The 20,048-nt window shown below is 38.9% G+C and overlaps 1 protein-coding gene across 15 annotated transcripts in view; it reads left to right on the top strand.

The window, feature by feature from the left end:
* The window catches only part of gphna (gephyrin a), an 87,429-nt gene that overhangs the window by 53,893 nt on the left and 13,488 nt on the right, over nucleotides 1-20,048 (top strand). For 4 of the 15 annotated variants that reach the window (XM_057343507.1, XM_057343506.1, XM_057343505.1 and 1 more), the window contains 5 exons: nucleotides 10,825-10,866; nucleotides 11,998-12,072; nucleotides 14,846-14,908; nucleotides 16,438-16,480; nucleotides 16,562-16,699. In XM_057343507.1, coding sequence (XP_057199490.1) covers nucleotides 10,825-10,866; nucleotides 11,998-12,072; nucleotides 14,846-14,908; nucleotides 16,438-16,480; nucleotides 16,562-16,699 — 361 coding nt within the window. Of the gene's footprint in view, nucleotides 1-10,824; nucleotides 10,867-11,997; nucleotides 12,073-14,845; nucleotides 14,909-16,437; nucleotides 16,481-16,561; nucleotides 16,700-17,812; nucleotides 17,969-20,048 lie in introns of all 15 variants that reach the window. The other 11 variants (XM_057343500.1, XM_057343498.1, XM_057343495.1 and 8 more) reach the window with 8 other exon arrangements.

The following is a 20,048-nucleotide window of genomic DNA, read 5'->3' as shown; positions in this document are numbered from 1 at the left end:
CACTGAATACTACGTTGACTACATCTATAGCAGCATTTTGTCTGGGAAGTAATAGGAATATAGGATCTATGAATATAAGTTATGTCTGCCAACTCTTTAAAATGCCATTAATTTACCAACTGTACAGCAAATGCGTTTGGGAGACATTGAAATGAATGGGCTTCAGTGCAGTGTTTGGAACTATTGGTCACTCCATGAGTTATTTCCGCATTCCATTCTTCCAACGGATGTCTATGCAAGTGTTGTAACTGTTTTTCAACGGCTTTGTCTCGGACTAAGCTGTCCTCGCAACTGCGTCCCTCTGAAGAAGCTAGACAGCTAGCAAACAAACAAACAAACAAACAAACACACACACACACACACACACACACGCGCAAAGCAGTTTATCTTTTCCAGAATGTTTACCTCTGTGATGCTTTCTCATTTTTTGTAAAACTGACATACAATAAACATGAAATGCACATTAATTCGTTTGGTATACATATAAACCAGGGGTGCCTCACACGTCCTGAAAAGCCCCTGGTGGCTGGCTGCAGTACAGGTCATAAACCCCGCCCTCTTCATGTAAACAAATGGCACAGGCAGGGCTCTAGACTAACTTTTTGCACTGGTTGCACTGGTGCGCCTAACTTTTTTTCTTAGGTGCACCGGCACAAAAGTTAGGTGCACCCAAATTTTCGACCGCAGCGCATTTAACACCGCAGTTTTACCAGTTCACTTTTTTTTTTAATCGCTATCCATATAGGCAAAATTGACTTTGATTTGATTGAATTGTAAATGATTAACTAACAATCTGGTCAACATAAAGTTCTTTATTTGAAGCACAATTCTACAAGAAAGGTAACTTACTGAAAAAGTGTTGGTGCTTAAAGTGCTTCAGTGAACTGAAATTTAAACTTAAAACATCTCAAGATAAATGGACCAGGGCTTGACATAACCTGGGAGGTTGATGGCTCCGTGTCAGAGCATTGCTTATGATTTTCGGACGGATCAGGCCTTAACTTAACATTATTCACGAAAAAGTTGTGAATCGTTCTTTTCATCTTCTCTCATCATCCGCGGCTACATCCACTCTGTTTAACTGACGGGCCTATAGGCTCCTCCCCTCTCTGTCTGACTGCAGCACACGCATTTTCACACGTACACACCAGAGGTTGCGCTAGACTTTTTTATTGTCCGTCATTTTGATTGACAGGCTCATAAAAAATCCGTCATAATCTATATTACCTGTCACTATGGTGCAAAGTGGCTTTACGTGGTAATTAGTATGTAAATATATTTAATGTTTTAATGTTTATGTTGATATGTGATTCGATCTGGGAAAACCCAACACATGGCGCAAATTTATATATTACAGTTTTTGATACCATATTCAAGCCCTTTCCAATTCTATTGCTCATACCTTGTGTATGTAACAAAAGTTATGGCTGAGGTCGGCTGAAGCGCTAGGATTTTCAGGAACGGAATTTGGAGGAAAACGGGTTTAAAGCTAAGTGATGAAAATAAAAGAACAACAGTCCAGTATCACAAGTAAAAGTCACTTTAGAGTAGTAAAAGTCTTACTCTAATAACAATTTAATAAAAAAAACATTTCCCAGTGTTGAAGTCTATAAAAATACTGTACAAAACCGTTTGAATAAAACGAAAGTAAGGAACATAGTGCAGGGCACACTTAAGGAACGAGAGGTCTGCCATTATCACTACACAAGGAAACTAGCAAACATTACGGACAACAACTAATAAGCAGTGAAGCAAGTTTTACGTTGTTTATCATGTGCATAGTGTCTGGACTTTTGATCATCCCTTGAATGTTTTGCGATCTGATAACTCCCGGTGCTGCAGACGGGGAGCTCTGTCATCTCACGAAAACATTGTATAAAAAACTTTGCATGCCGTAGTTTACACAGGACTGGCGGGAAATGTGCATTGCTACTCCTTCATTCTTCATGCTATGTGGTTTACTTTGATAGGTGAACTGTCTTTTCCGCGTCCCAGCGCGACATCCGACGGGTTTTCCCAGATCGCATCACATATGTCTAGTCGGTACAATGACAGGTGAAAACACGCACGCCCCTTCGCGAGCATATCACGCTCTAATGAAGGGAAACGGGGAGTTACAAATTGCCCTCATTGTAATCCGTCAAAATTACGGACGGACGGACGGCCTTCAGATTTTTCCGTCACTGGTAAAAAAAATCAGTCAGTGACAGGGAATTTTCGTTTAACGCGACCTCTGGTACACACACGTACAGGAAAATCTGGACCACGGCCAATCAGAGGGGGGTCCGCCCTTCACTATCTCTGATTGGTTTAGACCACGATATGGGCCTAATGTGTGTCTGTTGTTGAATCACAGGGAGACTTTCAGAGTCGCGGAGACTTTTTTTCTCCCTCGAACGGCTGGTCGCACCGGTGCGACCTCAGATGTTTTTTAGTCGCACCATTGAGAAATAAGGTCGCATGTTCGACCAAATTGGTCGCACTCTAGAGCCCTGACAGGAGCCAAACTATAATATCCAATTACACTTCAAATATTTTTTTCCAAAGATGTTTTCTGCTATTTTAGTCAGTTTTCAACACGTTGATGTATGTCCAAGTGTTCGTTTTTGAATAAGTTTGGTTTTAGTAAGTTATAAGATGTAATAAAAAAGCAGTGTGGTAACATGATTTCTTCGTTTACGATTGAGTCATCAGGGAATATGGGCAGCAGGATCATGATACCGCGCTCCACTTTGTGCTCACTACTGCGCAGACTCTGGTTCCACTGACGATTCCTTCTGCACATGCCCAGGCTTCAAACTGACGTTTTTGCATAATATATCTGCGCCCATCGTCTGACGTTTTACGCTCAATTTATTACAATGGAAGGTAGCGGCATCATGCTGTCCATCTTTTATACAGTCTATGATATACAGTAAATGCGTGCACTGCAATCTGCACATGGGTGTACATGTGATGCAATAAGACTTTCTTTCATTATCATATTATATCGATCACAGTTTAACTTAAAAGAATCAATATTATATTAACACATAATAAGAATGCTTACAGATATGAAATAAACTTACAGGCATATAATGAAATTGATGCTGCACGTTTACTGAAATCTAAATCTTTCCTGTAGCTCAGTGGTTAGAGCATGGCGCTAGCAACGCCAAAGTCATGGGTTCAATCCCAGGGATTGCACATACTTAGTAACAAATGTATAGTAAAATGCAATGTAAGTCGCTTTGGATAAAAGCGTCTGCCAAATGCATAAATGTAAACGTAAAATGTAAATCAACACTGCGCATGTATGTAATGACAAACTTCAATACTGGAAAATTGCCACTTGGTGGCAACTATTCTTCACCATGATAATGGGAACGTGGCAAAACGTACTTGTGAAAGTGAAACTGAACGTTGTCAGTGTTGACAGCGGCTGCGTCTGAAAGCTCTAAAATGCTGCCTTCGAAGGCCGCATTTCGAGGTAGGAAGGCATCAAGGCACGTCCGAATCCAATGTTTGCTTTACTTCCTGTCTCCTGAGATATTCCAACAGGTCGATCAGCATCACAGCCCAAATTTAAAAGTGACGGTTTGGAATTAGTAGCGGAGGTTTGTTATGCTGTTATGCTGGGCTGGAATTCATGGCAGAAGAAAGTACTTCCCCATTTCCTTTAAACAAGGTTTTTAAAGACAGTCCGACGTTGTTTCTGGTTTAGTTACACATTTGTGCCATCGAACTGTTAAATAAATGCAATATCGCTCTCGTAGTCGTGTGATGGGGCTCTATATCAGTGGCTGTGATCACCATCCTGTATAGAGCCCCATCACACTCCTACTCGAGTGATATTGCATTAATGTAATCTTGTATTTATGTATACCGTACATATGTCCTATGGGGCGACAGCAAAAATTTAGGGAAAAAAAACGAACAAAATATTCATATCTCTTACGCTATTTTATATTATTTTAACATTTTTGCTGTCACACAATATGACACATACACACAATTATATTTGGCCTGTCACAATATCAGACCTTCGCTAGAATGTTATCATGGCCAAAATAATGAATGGGAACGAACGACATTATTGCTATATCAAGATATATATTTAAGTAAGAACAAAAAGAATTCTTCCTTTTATCACACTCAAAATTCGGGACACCCGTAAAATATGTATGTATATTTATTTATGTGTATATATATATATATATATATATGTGTGTGTGTGAACACATACATACATACATACATACTGTACTCACATAAAAATGAGTGTAAACCCGTAACCAATCATTTGTCAGGACAGGGGCACTGTGGGGTCAATCATGGTTTTATGTGCCCCTGTGGCCACCCCTAAGATGAGCCTTTTCTTCGTGAGTGAAAGAAAAGCTTGATTAAAAGCCTTTACAAAGCATACATCAAGCTCACTGCATTCCCTCAGTAGCATGTCCAGCTGTTACATAAGACTCTGCTTCCCTACTTCTTCCTCTCTCCTTCCTCTCTCACTTTTTTGCCTGAAGACAGATTAGTTAAGAAAACGCACACACCCAAGACAGCAGTCAGCCCCGTTAGATTGTTCAATACCACTCAGTAGAACTCATATCTGTTGCCATGTTTCCTCTAAATTTAGAGCCCCGTGGTCTTTCCTCATCCGCTGGTTTTGTTCTCATCGGTTTAAAAAGCAATACAAGAATACAAAACAGAAACGGAGAAGTTTGACACCTGGCTGGGTTCATTTGCACTGTAAATGTTCTATTAACGTTAGCTTTACATGCTTTATTTCCCCCCTTGTCTCCACCTCTCTTTCTCCTCCTACACTCAGCTTCATGCGTGTAGCGTGTGTGTGTGTGCCAGTGTGCGCATGGGAGACGTGCAGCATTCTGCTGTGTATCGGGATACAGCATGGTAAGAGCTGGCTTTCTCCGCTCTGATGCGTCACTCTGTTTTGTCGTCAGGGTGTTTGTTTTCGGATATGCGTGAGTGCTTGCGCATGCGGTACGTTTGTGAGACGGTAGGTTTCCAGACAGACTCCGGGGGAATCCGTGGCAGATGTGTTCCCGGGAGGGATGCTTTGTTCTGGGGTGAATTCAGCGTGCGATCTGTGGCGTATGGAGCGGCCACTCGCCAGCGTGGAGTCCTGTGATTTCATAACAACTGCAGTGCCCCGGTGCAGCACAGGAAATGTTAGTGTCGGGGTTTGTGAATGGAGCAGGGCTCAGTTAGTTGCTACTGTTTGGAGTTGCAGTTGGTTAACAGGAGTCTTGGTGTTGTTCCAGTACCGACACGGTGTATCATCACCAATAGCTCACATGATTGCCAAATTTGTTATGCTTTTTTTTGTAGCTCTGCAGCCACAAATGCACGCACTACAGTACTGCGTGTGATGCATGCATGTTTGTTTGAATGTTTTTCTTGTTTCGCATGGGATTGTACTGTATGTGCACTTGTCTGTCCATCGTGGAATGTGTATTTGTGTGTGTGTAGAGGAGGCGATGTTGTGTTCTGTTACATAATATAATTTCCCATTTAGGTTAACAACATATGCTTTATAAATGGAATAATTTCAATGCAAAACTATATATTTTGAATAATATTCAGTTAAAATAATATTATATGTAATTGTCATAAGCAGTATGAACTTTTAGTTAGTTAGGTTAGGCTTGTTATTTTAAGAGTCATAACATCAATGGTAGGTGGGTTCTTATTTAGTTCACAGCTGGCAAATTTACAATTATTGTTTTTGTTGCGGTGGTGCCAAAATGGTGCTGCATTGAATGAGCATTAAGAATCACTTCTGTTAATTAACCTACCAAACTATTTAAAATGTAATAATAAACATTATTCAATATTTTTTGTTATCCGCAGTGTTGGGTAAGTTACTCTGAAAAAGTAATTAATTACTAGTTACTAATTACACATTCGATAATGTAATTAGATTACTGTACAAGTTACTCTCTTCAAAAAGTATTTAATTACTTATTACTAATTACGTTCTATATCCTACATCAACCTTGATGAGTTAAGTGATTCAAGGATAGACATGAAACGGCTCTTTTAATTCATTCAAATAAATAATATAAAACTAAATAAAGTATTATTATTAATTACAAATGTGAGAATTATACATTAAAGCACGGATTTTGAAGTTAGACTTTGAATTTTGATGTAAATTCCTCTTCTGCACACACATATATTACACAAAGTATTTACTTTAATTACATCAGAAGTAACTGTAATTAAATTACAGAAAAAACAAGAGTAATCCCTTACTTTACTTTTTCAAGGGAAAAGTAATTAAATTACAGTAACTAATTACTTAGTAACTAGTTACACCCAACACTGGTTATCCGGGACCCTCAATGCCAATGACTTAGAGATCAATGTTGCCAAAACGTTTTTAGATTTACTCCAATTGTAGTGCATTTTCATATTGTTCTCTTATATATTTAAGAACTTTATCACTTGTAAATGATAAAAAAGAATGTAGTTTATGTATTTATTTTATGTAATTACTGTTATAGATGGAAAAACATGAGCGCGTACCTTTTTTTTCAAAATCACCATATTTCTGTTGTGCTCGCTTGTTTTGAGAGCATGTGAAAATATAAAATACAGACTAATATTTGCTCTTTCATATGAGAAATATACTTTGTAATAAAGGGATAGTATTTACTCACCCTTTTGTCATTTTAAACCTTTATGACTCTTTCTTCCGTAGAACACAAAAGAAATGATTTTTAAGAATGTTGGTAACCGAAACTGAATTTCCTATCCACAAACAATGTAATTTTTGACATTTTTTAAATATGAGACAAAAAATATAGGTCTTATGTCAGCCCTATAAATTGTTCTTATGCCGTTGTGCAGTAAGTATCACTGTTTTCTTTTGATGACTCCTGCTTCACATCATGAGCATGAAGTGTAGACGTTGGCTGGATTTGTGTGGAAAGAATTGTGTAGATGCTTAGAAGGACAGTGCGTGTGTTTGCTTACTGAAGCGAGTGTGTGTGTGGGGGGATGAGGTTGGCTAAGGATACGCCTGGAGGGCCTTTTAGCTGAAGCTTGCCGTGCAGACAGACTGTAATTAAGCAAAGAGTGTTGATACCCAATTAGAGCTGCTTCTTTTACCTACGCAGAACACGACAAATATACTATTCAGACAAAAATAATTTTTTGTACTTTTTTTCAGCAAATTTCAAATGAATTTATAGATATAGAAATGTTTAGAAAAGACATTTTCGAAAAATTTAAAAGTTTGTAGTTATAAGTATTGTTAAATGTTATTTAATGTACTTACATTTTGTATAATATTACATTGTTTTGTCACTTAAAAACAGTCAATAAATAGAGTAATTTTTTCAGTAATTTCAGTATTTGTTAAGCGACACTAACCCACTTCTGCACTTCTGTAGTTTGAATGTCATGGTGTCTTCCTCAGTCAAATCACCTCAACACATCAAACTCAGAGAAACATGCGCCTCATTGAACACGTACATACTGTAAAGTATGCAGAGAGACAACAGAATTTTAATACGGGAGTGAATCCCTACATTTTTGTTCTGTGTGTGTACAGAACAGGTCTCCCTCTCCAAACTGTGAATTTTGACACGGAGGTATGTTAAAAACATTAAATTGTTTGTTATTTTTATAGGATTAGAGTCTACCTGGATTACTATTTCCCTTCTAAAGATATGCAATCCGTTAGGGTGTTCAAAATATCAATGCGGCGATACATCATCATGAGCTCCTGACGATGCGCGCATCGAGACACCTGCCTCTGTATCAATTCTGCTGCACTTTGAAATTAGCCAATAATTATGCACAAAATATTGTGTATCAATTATTAGTGTTGTAAAGGATTTGATCGGAGTTTACCCGTGTTCCGTACGGATCGCCCCTCACGATTCAAAATGCATGTGACCTGCCGATTAACTGCAACGTTTCACCATCATAAAGTGAAAGTTTAAGAGCGCGCTCTCTTACCTTCTCTCTCCATCCATGAGCGCAGTATACATGAAAGCGCATTCTCGTATCAATCACTTAAACGGTTGCGTAGGCACAAATTCAACACATACATGACGCAGCACTGCTTCTGCCTTATCCACTATAAAACTATTGCATGCGATTAAAATCAATGAAACTCCCACCGCTGGAGGGATGCGCTGCTCGCTCATAATACAGTTACGAGTTTGAAAAGTTGAAGAGCCACAGAGAATGTGCGTGTAAGAAAGTGAAGAGCGAAGACCTGCTTAAATCTTACAGCACCTGTCACGTTTATAATATATCTAGAAATCTGACATCTAGAAATCCGTCATCTATTTCAATTCAACACATTTCTTTTTTAATTAAATCTATGTACTCTGACTGCACGTTTATGCATATATTCATATTTATTCGTTTTACATATTGTCCATTTGTAAAACACATGCATACATATGATGTAGCCTAGAAACCCTGTTTTAGAAACAAGGGTCTCTGTATAAGTACTTGATCTTTTGCAACTTTATACTCATTCTCAAAACTACTTTATGCAGTGATTTGTCAGATTAACTGCTAAGTAGTTATGAATGGCAATTTTGGCAATTATATTTTGCTCTAAATCTTTCATATGAGAAATGTAAAAAAAAATTGACCCGTATCGGAATATGTATCGTATCGTGAAGTTGTTGGAGATACACAGCCCTACAATGCGTAGACATTAACAGTCCCTTTGGACATTGTTGACCACCTCCTCTTTTCTTGATTGATGAATGAAGAGGAGATTGAAGGTTAGCTAAAGGAGAGAGCAGGCTCTTGACGTTGCGGTAGCGATTAGTACATGGCCCTGTCATTGAATCTGACAGGTGTGTGACAGTTGTGGAAGAGATACATATTGTATTTGGCAGCGCCTCTGCATTAATTTTTTTCATTACTGTGTTTGTGTGTGTGTGTGCATGTGTTTATTGTGGTTAGAGTCTGGTGCAAGACGTCAAGGGCATAAACAAAGAGAGAGCTCTGAATACACAGTTGTGTATTATATTTGACCGGTGCTGTGTATTTAAAAATATGTTTATGTCCATTTTTATAGTTTAAAGTCCTAGTGAAATAAAAAATTACAATGCCAATTTTTTCATGAAATATTGCAGCGTTTATTGTAAGTAGTTTATCAATGTGGGTCATTCTCTTTTTAAAATTGTGTAAATAATCTTCAGTTAAAATCTGAAAATGCACTTCTGTCCTGTAATGACTATCCATCTTAAATGACGTATGTTAGATGGCTTGGGCGGAGCTTCCGTTAACTCCTCCCCTTCAACTGCCAGTCTACTCTCAGTTCAATTTCAAAATGCAACTGCTGTTTTTATACATCCAATCAAATCGCAGAGAAAGACAAAAGCCACACCCACTATTTTTCTCATTCTTTCACTCGGAAATGCATCAAAATATGGACGTAAAAACGATCGCAACTTTCCGGTTCACTTGGACTTTAAACCACACTTTAAAGTGTGTTTTTTTACACACTTTTTTTACACAGTAATCCATCCTTCATCCCACAGCTGCATCTCTTAACACTTGTTTTGACATGGAAACAGGGTCCAAAATTAACTTATTCCCACACTTGTACATTTATTGCATTGTATTTTGACCACAGCAATGTATTAATTTAAGTTTTGTGTCCATATTAGAGGAAATCATTGACTTTACTTTGTATATTTGCTGCAAACAACGCAGGTTATGTTCACAAGCAGCTCATAGACTAGCCGGCCCAATACACAAGCGATCAATTACATTTTGTTCCTTAGTTTTTTGTCACTTAAAGAACTGGAGTTATGACAATAAAAGAAAAAACACTAATCTTTCTAATGTTGTTAGAAGATGTGGATAGTGACTGAGTTGTTCTGCTCATGCCAAATTATTAAAATACTGCAAATGTCTATTTTATGTTGCAAGTCCTTAAAGGGATAGTTCTGTCATGAGTTACTTACCCCCATGTTGTTCCAAACCTGTATACATTTCTATTTTGGTTGAACACAAAGAAAGATATTTGGAAGAATTTGTGCAACTGTGATCTCTGGGGCGCCATTGACTACCATAGCAGAAATAATTATTGGTTTTTTTTGTTCTGTTAAAGGAATAGTTCACTATAAAATTAAATTTCATGATAATTAACTCGCCCACGTCATTTTCTGTCGAAAACAATTTGAGGCTTATGAGGAAAGTTTTCCAGGGTTCTTCTCCATATAATGGACTTGAACGGGGGGCTGTTGGTTAAGGTCCTAATTTCAGTTTGAAGTCGTGGACGCGCATCCTACTCCTTTAAACACAAAAGAAAATATTTTGAAGAATTTAGGAAAACAAACCGTTCTGGGGCACCTTTGAAAATCTTTTTAATGGTAGTCCATGGTGCCCCAGTAATCTTTCTTCCAACTATCGTTGTTTGTATTCAACAGAACAAAGAAATGTTTACAGGTTTGGAACAACTTGAGGTTGAGTAATTCATGACAGAATTTTGATTTTTATGTGAACTATACCTTTAAGTTTCTATCCAAGCCAAATTTATATCCCATTTGATGCTTAATTTTGGACCCTACATGTGCTAACAAATTTACTGGTTTTTGTTGCATGTTCATTTTTGAAGTAACTTTGGATTTCCTTAATACTAAGGGTCTTGATGAAGAGGTCTTGTGTAAGTTTTGTGCAGACACAAAATAAAAGTGACGTTCTGGTGGCTTGATTGTTTCCCTATAGAGTGACGGCCAGCGTTTTCCTATAAGCCATGTAATGTTGAGAATGCTGTATGTTTTTCCCCTGCTTGTGGCCGCAGTGTTAACCCTCCTGTTCCCTCTCTTCCTGCACCAGGCCCGGCTCACCTCCTGCTCATCCACTTATAGTGTCACAGAGGTACAGCATGTTTTACACAGCACTGCCCATCTCCCTGAGACTGACCACACCCCTCTCTAAGATTCAGCCGATCATTGCTCACATATCTCAATGATCACTGTTTGTCAACCCTCTTTCATCAACGGTCCATTTTTTTTCTCAAAAGTATCCTAGCTTTGGTGTGTGTGTGTGTGTGTGTGCGCACTTGAATTGTGTGTGATTCATCAGTTGATGGCTTCAGCTCATTAAGTTCTCATAAATCCTGAACTTTTCTGTCTAAATAGGTAGAAAGTGGACACATGACTTTTAACAAGATACATGTTTAATGTGAAATGTGCTGCGTTTTATAATTTATGGCTAGGGTATTCATTTAAAGGTGCACTACGTGACATTTTTGGGCCGTCAAAAAGTTTCTCCCACACAAAAAAATAAAACATACCTATTTGTAAAAGCCGGCAATCATATTAATGCCATACTAAAAGCTACAGGTGCCCCTTATGGTTGCTGTCATGATGTCACAGCACCAGCCGAAAACTTCTCACTTTATTTGACTTTTATCAGACTTTGGGTCAAGGATTGGGTTGTGGATTAAATTCATTCTATTTGCGCTGTTTACCGTTTGCCTTTGTGTCGTTCCACATCCACACCAGTAGGTGTCAGTAAAAAGTCTTTGTACCAAACAAAGTGTTGTACCGGCCAACGCGACGTTAGCGAAAATAGCGTAGTGCACCTTTAACGCATGTTACAAAAATACAGTCTTGTCCCTCAAGGCCACAACATAACATCTCATATAACAATGCTCTTTTCTGCAACGCTTCCCGTTTTACAAAGTGGGAGGGGTTACAGAAATTCGTTTCAGATTCTGAGTACTCATTATCCACATTATCTCTTTTGTTCTTTGAAGTCTGCTGAAAACTCGGCGTAGCATACAGAGACGCACTGCAGCCGCTTTTCTCTTTGGTTGCGCCGTAGCCTTGGGATTATTTTGCTTTGTGTTTTTCTCTTTATTCCCCCTCACATTCTTCATACCAGCGTTAGCTGATCTGTAGATAGAGTGTGTGTGTGTCTGTGATGGTGTTTATTGTGAAGTGTGTTTGTATGTTGACGGGGATTGCTGTGTCAGGTGAGTTACTGTCCTGTGGCTTCCCCCAGGCTTCACGGAGAGAGTTCAGGGCTCACCTGGATGATGTCATCACACTCAAGTCAAGGTACTCTACCTTGGACCAGGTAAACGGATATTCCCTTTCTCCCCTAACCTTCACATTAATTAGCACTCAGTCAATCACACACGCAACCGTGCACCAGCGTCCTCTTTAGATTGTTGCTCGTGGCCCACAGCCTGTTAAATTGGATTGTCAGGGCACTTCGTTTTGTTACAACTCTTCATTTGAAATCTCTCTTTCTTCATCTCTGTTTAAAAACTAGTGAGCTGTCTGTGTGCTGCATACTGCCTACTTAAGTAGATAGTTTTTAAGTTGAATGTTTAAACAGGATACATTCTGCATTCAACAGACTTATTTTAACTCGCTCAAGGTGCAGCACTGAAACAATTACGGTATGTCTTGCAGTTATCTAATTCATGTTAACATACCACCACAATACTTTAACATGACAATTGGGGTGCCACAACATACCGGTATTGTCAATAACCCTGATTTAAAAACCGTGATTATCCATACAGTGTTAACCACTCAAATTTGAAGTGCTTTGTTGGTCAAAAAAGGAGAAAACACAAAATAAACAAAATTAAAGATGAATTTGACAGAGGGCATTAGTTGTTCATGAACAAACATCAAATAGATACTGTGATGATACCTTGGTAATAGTGCCACTGGTAATTCTTGTGGTTGTGATAACCATAAAGTGAAATTTTCGTGACAGCCGTAGTGACTAGCTTCTAAACTGTGGGACGCGGCAAAACGCAACGCGAGGTCCAGTCTGGTGTAAACAGTCATGGGCTGAAGGCTGCGTCTGTGAATCTCTGTCAGACAGCGCATCCGTGTTAATTTCTCTTTCGTGCTTGAATGGATAAAACCACACAAGATTATGTCAGAAAGCCCGTTTTGTCTAGCATTTTCTTAAGCAAGACTTCAAAGTGTAAAATAAAATCTTAAATGAATGCAAAGAGTTGTGAAAATGGGAGTGCGGTGACGGTCAGATCTGCGTACTGAGACAGCTCTTTAAGGGGCCACGTTCTTAGACGTGCTGCTGTGACTCCCGTCACTAACGTTAATCAAAGAACAAAATAAAAGAAGAAATCAATGTGATTTTGTAGCTTTAATGAGAATTCTTTTGCATTTAATTTATAATTTAGCATTAAAGACTGTTAAGTGTTTGAGAACTTCCTTCAATTTCTGTATATTTCATGATAGCTCTCAATTATATTGTTGAATGGCTATAATTAATGTTAAAATAATCAATTTAATAGAGACATCAGTTACAGTACTAATATCAAAATGTTTTCTTTCATTCATTTAATGACGCTGTTAAAGAAATATCTTGTTTCTACATCAATTTGAAGATTAAATGTGAAATTATTCAAATGTAAAAGTATATTTTAAAATATTGTTATGTGTGATTAATCGTGATTAATCACAGAAAATGTGTGATTAATCCGATTAATTTTTTTAATCGATTGACAGCACTATTATAAATATGTATTAAAATATTATTAATAAATAAATAAATAAAATTATTACGATTAATAATAATAAAATAAATAAAAGTATTTGTTGTTTGTGGATCATGTCTGTAACGATACCCTAAAATGCTCTCTAGGAATTCAGCTCACTAGATTTCTCTCTCTCCTCTCTGTCTCTCTGTCCCTGAGTTATTAGTTTACACACTGTCTTATCAATCATTTCTGATTGGTTAATTACAAAAAAGCAGAGTTCCCTATACTGGTCCTGACACTTACTTGTTATTGATTCATCGCCCATCACTGTTTCCCAATTACACCATCTTCATTTCACTGTCCGTGGATCAGCTTTCATCTGCCCATATGCTGATGCATCACTCTCCATCATCTGTGTGTATGGGGACGGGTCTGTTTGTGAGCGTGCGCTTTCACTCCAATGAATCCTTCCGTCCGAACGCTATTTAAAAAGATCTGACGTCTCTGCATTGCTTTCATTGCATCCGTCCGTTCCTTCAACCCTTCCTGTGATCACTGGTCACCTCTCATATTCACCTTGAGCTCATGCTGTCTGTTGTTTTATGAAGCGGGGGTAGATGTACCAAAATGAGGGGAGAAAAAATATCTACAGGAAAGTATTTGAGTCTTGTGCACTGATTTGTTAATAATAATATATGTGTAATACATTCCGTTTTAATGCATTTAAAAAAATAATAAAAAATACATGATAAGCGATTTTGAGATTTTCTTCAGTGTTAATGTGCCGTTTATGTGCATTTTATTTTTTAAATGTGCATTTAAGAAGCAATTTTATTGTTGTTATCCTCATTTGTCCCATCTAACCATCCACGATCCTCCTGACAGAAATCTCCCACATTCCACACGTGCACACACTTACGTTCACAGTCCCCTCAGGCCTCATATTGAAATCAAATCCGTGACCTGGTTTAATGGCTGTCAGCACAGATACACCCTAGTACCCGTCTAATGTTTTTCCTAGTTTCCTCCAAAAATGACTGGACCAGAAGTGCAGTATGTGCTGTGTGATTCCGCTAACTGTGCTGTGTGACATTGTGCCTCACCGCACCCCTTTCCCCGCTAACCTGTGCTAACTTCCCGGCTGGCTGGCATAACAACCCACCCACCCCTTTTTACACGATAGCCCGTAACCGAATGACCGTCCAATCAGATCTCTTTACCTCTCAGTGCTCGTTCCCTGTCATCCCTTGGCTTGTTCTGTGTAAACTGAGCAACTGCTGTCTCTTTAAGCCTTTAAAACTCATTCGATTTCCTTTTTTTGGTCTCCCAAAGCTTTTCCTTTGCTCTGTCTGTTGTAAACCCTTTTGTTTCTGTTCATTGCCGAAGCTCCACTCTAGGCTGGAGGGGCTCAAAGATGATCGCAGGAACCATAGGACCTTCGACTCGCGAGTAACTATTTCCCACCCACGCAAAAAAAAGGAGCTGCTTCCATCCGCAAACTCTGCTTTGCGTCAGGAGTCCAAACTCCTTGCTTCACACTCTTTTTTCCTTGTCTGTTTCCTGCCCTCTCTCTCATGATCTTGTCTGTGGACGTCGCTCTATCTAAAGCTCTTTGTTTTATTAGACGTTTGGTGTGTTGGAGTCTCTTGTGGACCTTGAGTTCTGTTTCTTAGATCTTGTTATCGTTTCTCTCCTGTTTTTGTGTGTTCCTTTTAAGTTTTGATCTCCATTTAGACGCAGTGTTTTCTCGCTGTTTGCTGTGTGTCAGCTGCGCCTCATCTATCGTTTTCTCTCTCTCGTTCTCTCTTTGATTCTCTCTCTCTCTCTCTCTCTCTCTCCCTCTCTGCTCTTTGTCGATCATTGATTTGTCGTGTTGGTGCTAGTCTGTTGTAACTGGATCGTGAGTAGAAAGGATTTGGGACTTGCTTGTGTGTCTCCCCCTATAGGCCAGGGGCATTGCGTTTCAGCACGAAGGAGATGTTTTTTCAAAGCTTTCATGCAGTAATTAGAAAAAAAAAGTATTTTTATAAACCTTTATTGCCTCAAGTCTGTGTATTTTTTTGCATGGAATTTGATTGCTCTCTCATACCATTACTCTTGGCCTAAGGGAACTCCGTACTTTATAATACTTTGTATTGGTAGATTTGACAGTTGCAGCTGAATGTATAAACAATTTGCCATTATTATTATTATTATTATCGTGAGACATTCATGGGTCATTTTGAATGCAATTTAGCATAAAGGGGGTTTAAATTGAATGGTGAGGGTGCTTTGCATATGGAAGCGTCTTGAAGTCAACATGAAATTAAAATATATCCTGTTTTCTTCCTTAAAACACATTCTTTATTTTATTCTGAGTCTGAGAAATCAATGTTAAAATAACCATATAGCCATCTAGGCTAATCTAGGCTGTAATGCAAACTTAGAAAAAGTTAACGGTTACTTAACGTTCATGTATTAATTATTGATTTTCAAAAGAAACGCAGCTAGTGGGATACATCATTATGCAAAAAGGCCCCATTGTGGTATCCAAAAAAACTTAACGGGTCAAGTCCTAACCTGCGTATTTGTGATTTCCATCAGATATGTCACTTTACAGAAATAAAACCATTTGTAAACTCTGTTGACTTTAACGTCGGCTAATCACATCATTTTTTGTTACTGGGTAGTAGAATGATACAACATTGTGACCTTCGATGGGGCACAATGTCAAGACCATGATGATGATAATAATGGCAGTAGGGCTGAAAATGTTTTCAGTATTTTTTTATAGCTAGTTTCGTTTGGTTGTTTCGTCTGAATGTGTAGATGATCATTCCGATCTTAAAGAATCCTGTCAGTGGAATGCAAACACTCCTGGACGAAGGATGAAGCTCCTTTTGTGCTCTAACTCTCTTCATCTCTCTGTTTTCCTTTCCCAATCCATCTCTCTCTCTTCCTCATTTCCTCTCATTCTCTGTCTCTCTCTATATCTGTAGGTCCAGTCGCGATGCAGCAGCAAGGAGAACATCTTGAGAGCAAGTGGGTGACCGATTGTGCGTTATCAGCATAGTTTGCGTTTGTGTGTGCGAGCGCGTGTAAAACTCTCACTTTTGGTCTCAGGTCACAGCGCAGTGGACATCACCAAGGTAGCTCGAAGACACCGCATGTCCCCTTTCCCACTCACTTCTATGGACAAGGCCTTCATCACTGTGCTGGAGATGACTCCTGTCCTGGGAACCGAAATCATCAACTACAGAGGTAAGACCGTTTTTGCAAAATATACAAGTAGACCGAAGGCCTTGTGATGGAGCTTAAAAGTCAAACTGAATATATTCTGTATTTTATAAATATTTAAAAAATAATTTAAACATGTATACACCATATTTGTGGCGCACGCACACAAAAAATATGAATGTGTTATATTTTCGGCATGCTTTTAAAAAATGTAAACCTGTAAAAAACATGTAAAAAAACCTCCAAAAACAAGTCATCCTTTATTTGGCTCATACAACTTTTTTCTGTGGAACACATTAGCCATGGAAGAACATCTTTGAAAAAAATCTTTGTCTTCTATGGGAGAAAGTAAGTCATGAGTTTGGAACAACAATTCTTGCAAGCTAATGATAAGCAACGTTTCATTTTCGGTCAACTACCTGTATCCCCCCTTTAAGATGAAATTCTATCCTTTCAACGGTACCAAAATGAGTTCTCTCGTTGGCTTTTGGACTGTGGTGTATTTAGGCCAGTAAGTGCTGAAGGCGTGTGGTTGCCGTGCTCTCGATGCTTTTCAAGCGTTCAGCATTGCTCTGTTGCTTTTTCATCTTTCATGCCTGTAGCTCCTCATCTGTCATACATCTGTTCTTTCTTTCATTCCCTCATCTCTCCATTCTTTCAGCTTTAATCTTGTCTTCTGTTGTCTCGCTGACCTCCTCTGAAGCTTTGATGCCATTTACGGTTATCTGAAGACAGATCCTGTGATCACTTTCCAACAGCTATGTGATTGCCACAACACAAACCCAAGTGTAAAAAGCTCTGGAAGGTTCCATTGCTCACACTGCTGAATCTACATGAACATCAGGGGCAGCAGAATTTGACCGCTCCACGGGCCAGATTACATCCCATCATTTGTGTTTTATTTACTTTATGGTCGACACAGCTGTTTGTTTGGTTTAAAACAGCCCATGGTTTTTATTTCTGGTGGCTCTTCTTTGGTTTTCACGGCCATCACTAACACAGAGCAGCCACCCCTGCATGTGGATATCAGTTGTGCCACCAAGATGCAGGCTGTGAGCTCGGCATTAATTTCGGTCCATGTGGTGGGGGATTGTGGGATTGCCCATGTGGTAGTGAAATGTGCCATGCGTCTGGCAGGGCCCAGCGCAGGTGACATGGCCACTCCGGCACGGAAAGGCGTCTGGCACCAGAGTGGCTCAAGCTGGCGGAAAATGCCTCTCTGTTCTGGCCCTGAAACAAAGGCAGAGACGAGGTCCTTGGCCAGTGCTGGCCACACCCCCAGGTATTGCACAGGTCAGTGAGCACCTCCGAGCATGCCCGATGCTCATCAGAATCCGCTGTGGAATAGCTGTCTTTCATGTAATTGCATCATTTCACCTCCAGACCAGTGAGTGACGATAGAGAGTTCTCTGCCAACAAGAGGGTGGAGTAGTGAATGATATGAATGAACAGATCTCAACATGACTGAATCCAAATTCACAGAATAGGGCATATGCATACAGGGCGATGACGTGCTTCCGCTAAAATCTCAGCCGCTAAGCCACTTCCGCTCTCATTGCGCTGAGGTAATGTTTCATCAAGTGGTAACAATGTGTTTAGTAAGAAAACATTGAAATTTCAGCAAACCGACAACTCCACGGCTGAACATTGCTATTTGCCTTTGTCATCATGCCTCGAGTAAGTGCAAAAGTTTACTTCGCTTTGTGAATGTAGCCTGAAACACTTCTCCTTTTTGGTTGTTGATGATGTAGTGTTTGAATAATTTGACTCACGGCGTTGACCGTAATCCTATGTGCATCTTGAAGCGACCGAATGAAAACGCCACTGTTTACAATGATGCTATGTGTGCTGTATGTAACAGAGTTGGCTGAGATTTTAGCGGACATAAGCCATATACTCCATTGCTTTGCTTAAATTGCATTCTAGTTATGCAAAGTATGTGTAAAATACATCATTATTTTGAAGTAGGCCAGTACAAAAGCATGCAAGATTGAGTCTTAAAAATGCATATTAGTTCTGTATCAGATATAGGGCTGCGTGATATTGAAGAAAATGTGATAACTTGCTAAATAATGTGATATGCAATAATGCAATACAATAACTGTATTTCCAAACGAATAATTAAAAAACCAACATACATATGTATTATTAGAGAAAGCATCATTACCACTTCTGAATGTGAACAGCCATTGTTGCTGTACATAAAAACGAATCTAACAATGTTATTGCAAACCATTGCGATATGCACGTTTGCAATGTTTCGATCATTTTGATATATTGTGCAGCCCTAGTGTCAGAGATCCATTGCAAACCCCATTGCATTTTTGCATAGCATGAATCCACCTACTGAAAATCTACCAGAAATCGCCCTTTAAACACCTTTGATATACCATTTTCGACTATTTTGTACAGATACTATGTGATTTTGGATTCAGCCCATAATGCACTAGAATCTTTTCATCAGCAAACGTTAGCTTGTTTCGCTGATTTTGAGTTGCTGTGGATCATGAGGCATTTGGCTGAAACCCCTTTTTGGATTATCAATGGAGGATGGCCTCGTTTTGGAGAGCTTCATTGTCATTTTGCATTCCACATCATTTGCCCATGACTACTGCTATGGAAACCAGCAGAAACTCATCAGTCAATGCCGAATAATGCACAAGTCTGTCTAAACAAGCTGTGTATAATTGGGAGTATTCAGACGTAACGTTTCAAAGGAGCCATTTACATGACATAATTTCATTCTGGTCGTCCAAAACATGTAGATAAAGTGTAGCAGACTGTAAAGACATCATAAAAACCCATTGCTTATAACTTAAGTCAATGAGGTGCGGCACAATTGTCGAAGATGTCAACGTGCATGTGTAGAAAGACCAACCATGGTTTTTTAATAGTAAAAGTGAAGTAACCATGTTTTGGTGGATTGATTACCATTTGTATAACAATATCATGGTTAAACTATGGTTACTATAGTGAAACCATGGTCAATGTATGTAATGTACGTACATTTATGTAAAACCAACTATAAAATCAACTATGGTACTATAGTTGAATCATGGTTAATTCCCTTAAGAGATCAGTTAACAAAAGGAAAACAGAAAACCTGCATATAAAGTAGTCAGCCTTACTAAATGGTTAGTCATCCCTAGTCTAGTTTAGCCAGTATTTTCACATAAATAGTAGAACGCAAGCGATACAGACATAAATACTTTTCAATCCTCTAACCTAAACCAAACCCAAGCAAACATTCATTAAACACATTTTCCACACGTCACCTCTTCTCATAAAACCCCCAACACACCTCAACCGTAGTTTCAATCCATCAGTAACCCTGTGTAGACCCTCACTGTTCCATGACAGATAAAAGTGATGG

Source organism: Triplophysa rosa, linkage group LG10 (assembly GCF_024868665.1).
Source record: "Triplophysa rosa linkage group LG10, Trosa_1v2, whole genome shotgun sequence".
In the NCBI taxonomy this organism is placed as follows: domain Eukaryota; kingdom Metazoa; phylum Chordata; class Actinopteri; order Cypriniformes; family Nemacheilidae; genus Triplophysa; species Triplophysa rosa.
Note: the sequence above shows the minus strand (reverse complement) of the source record. Positions and strands in the feature narration are given on the sequence as shown.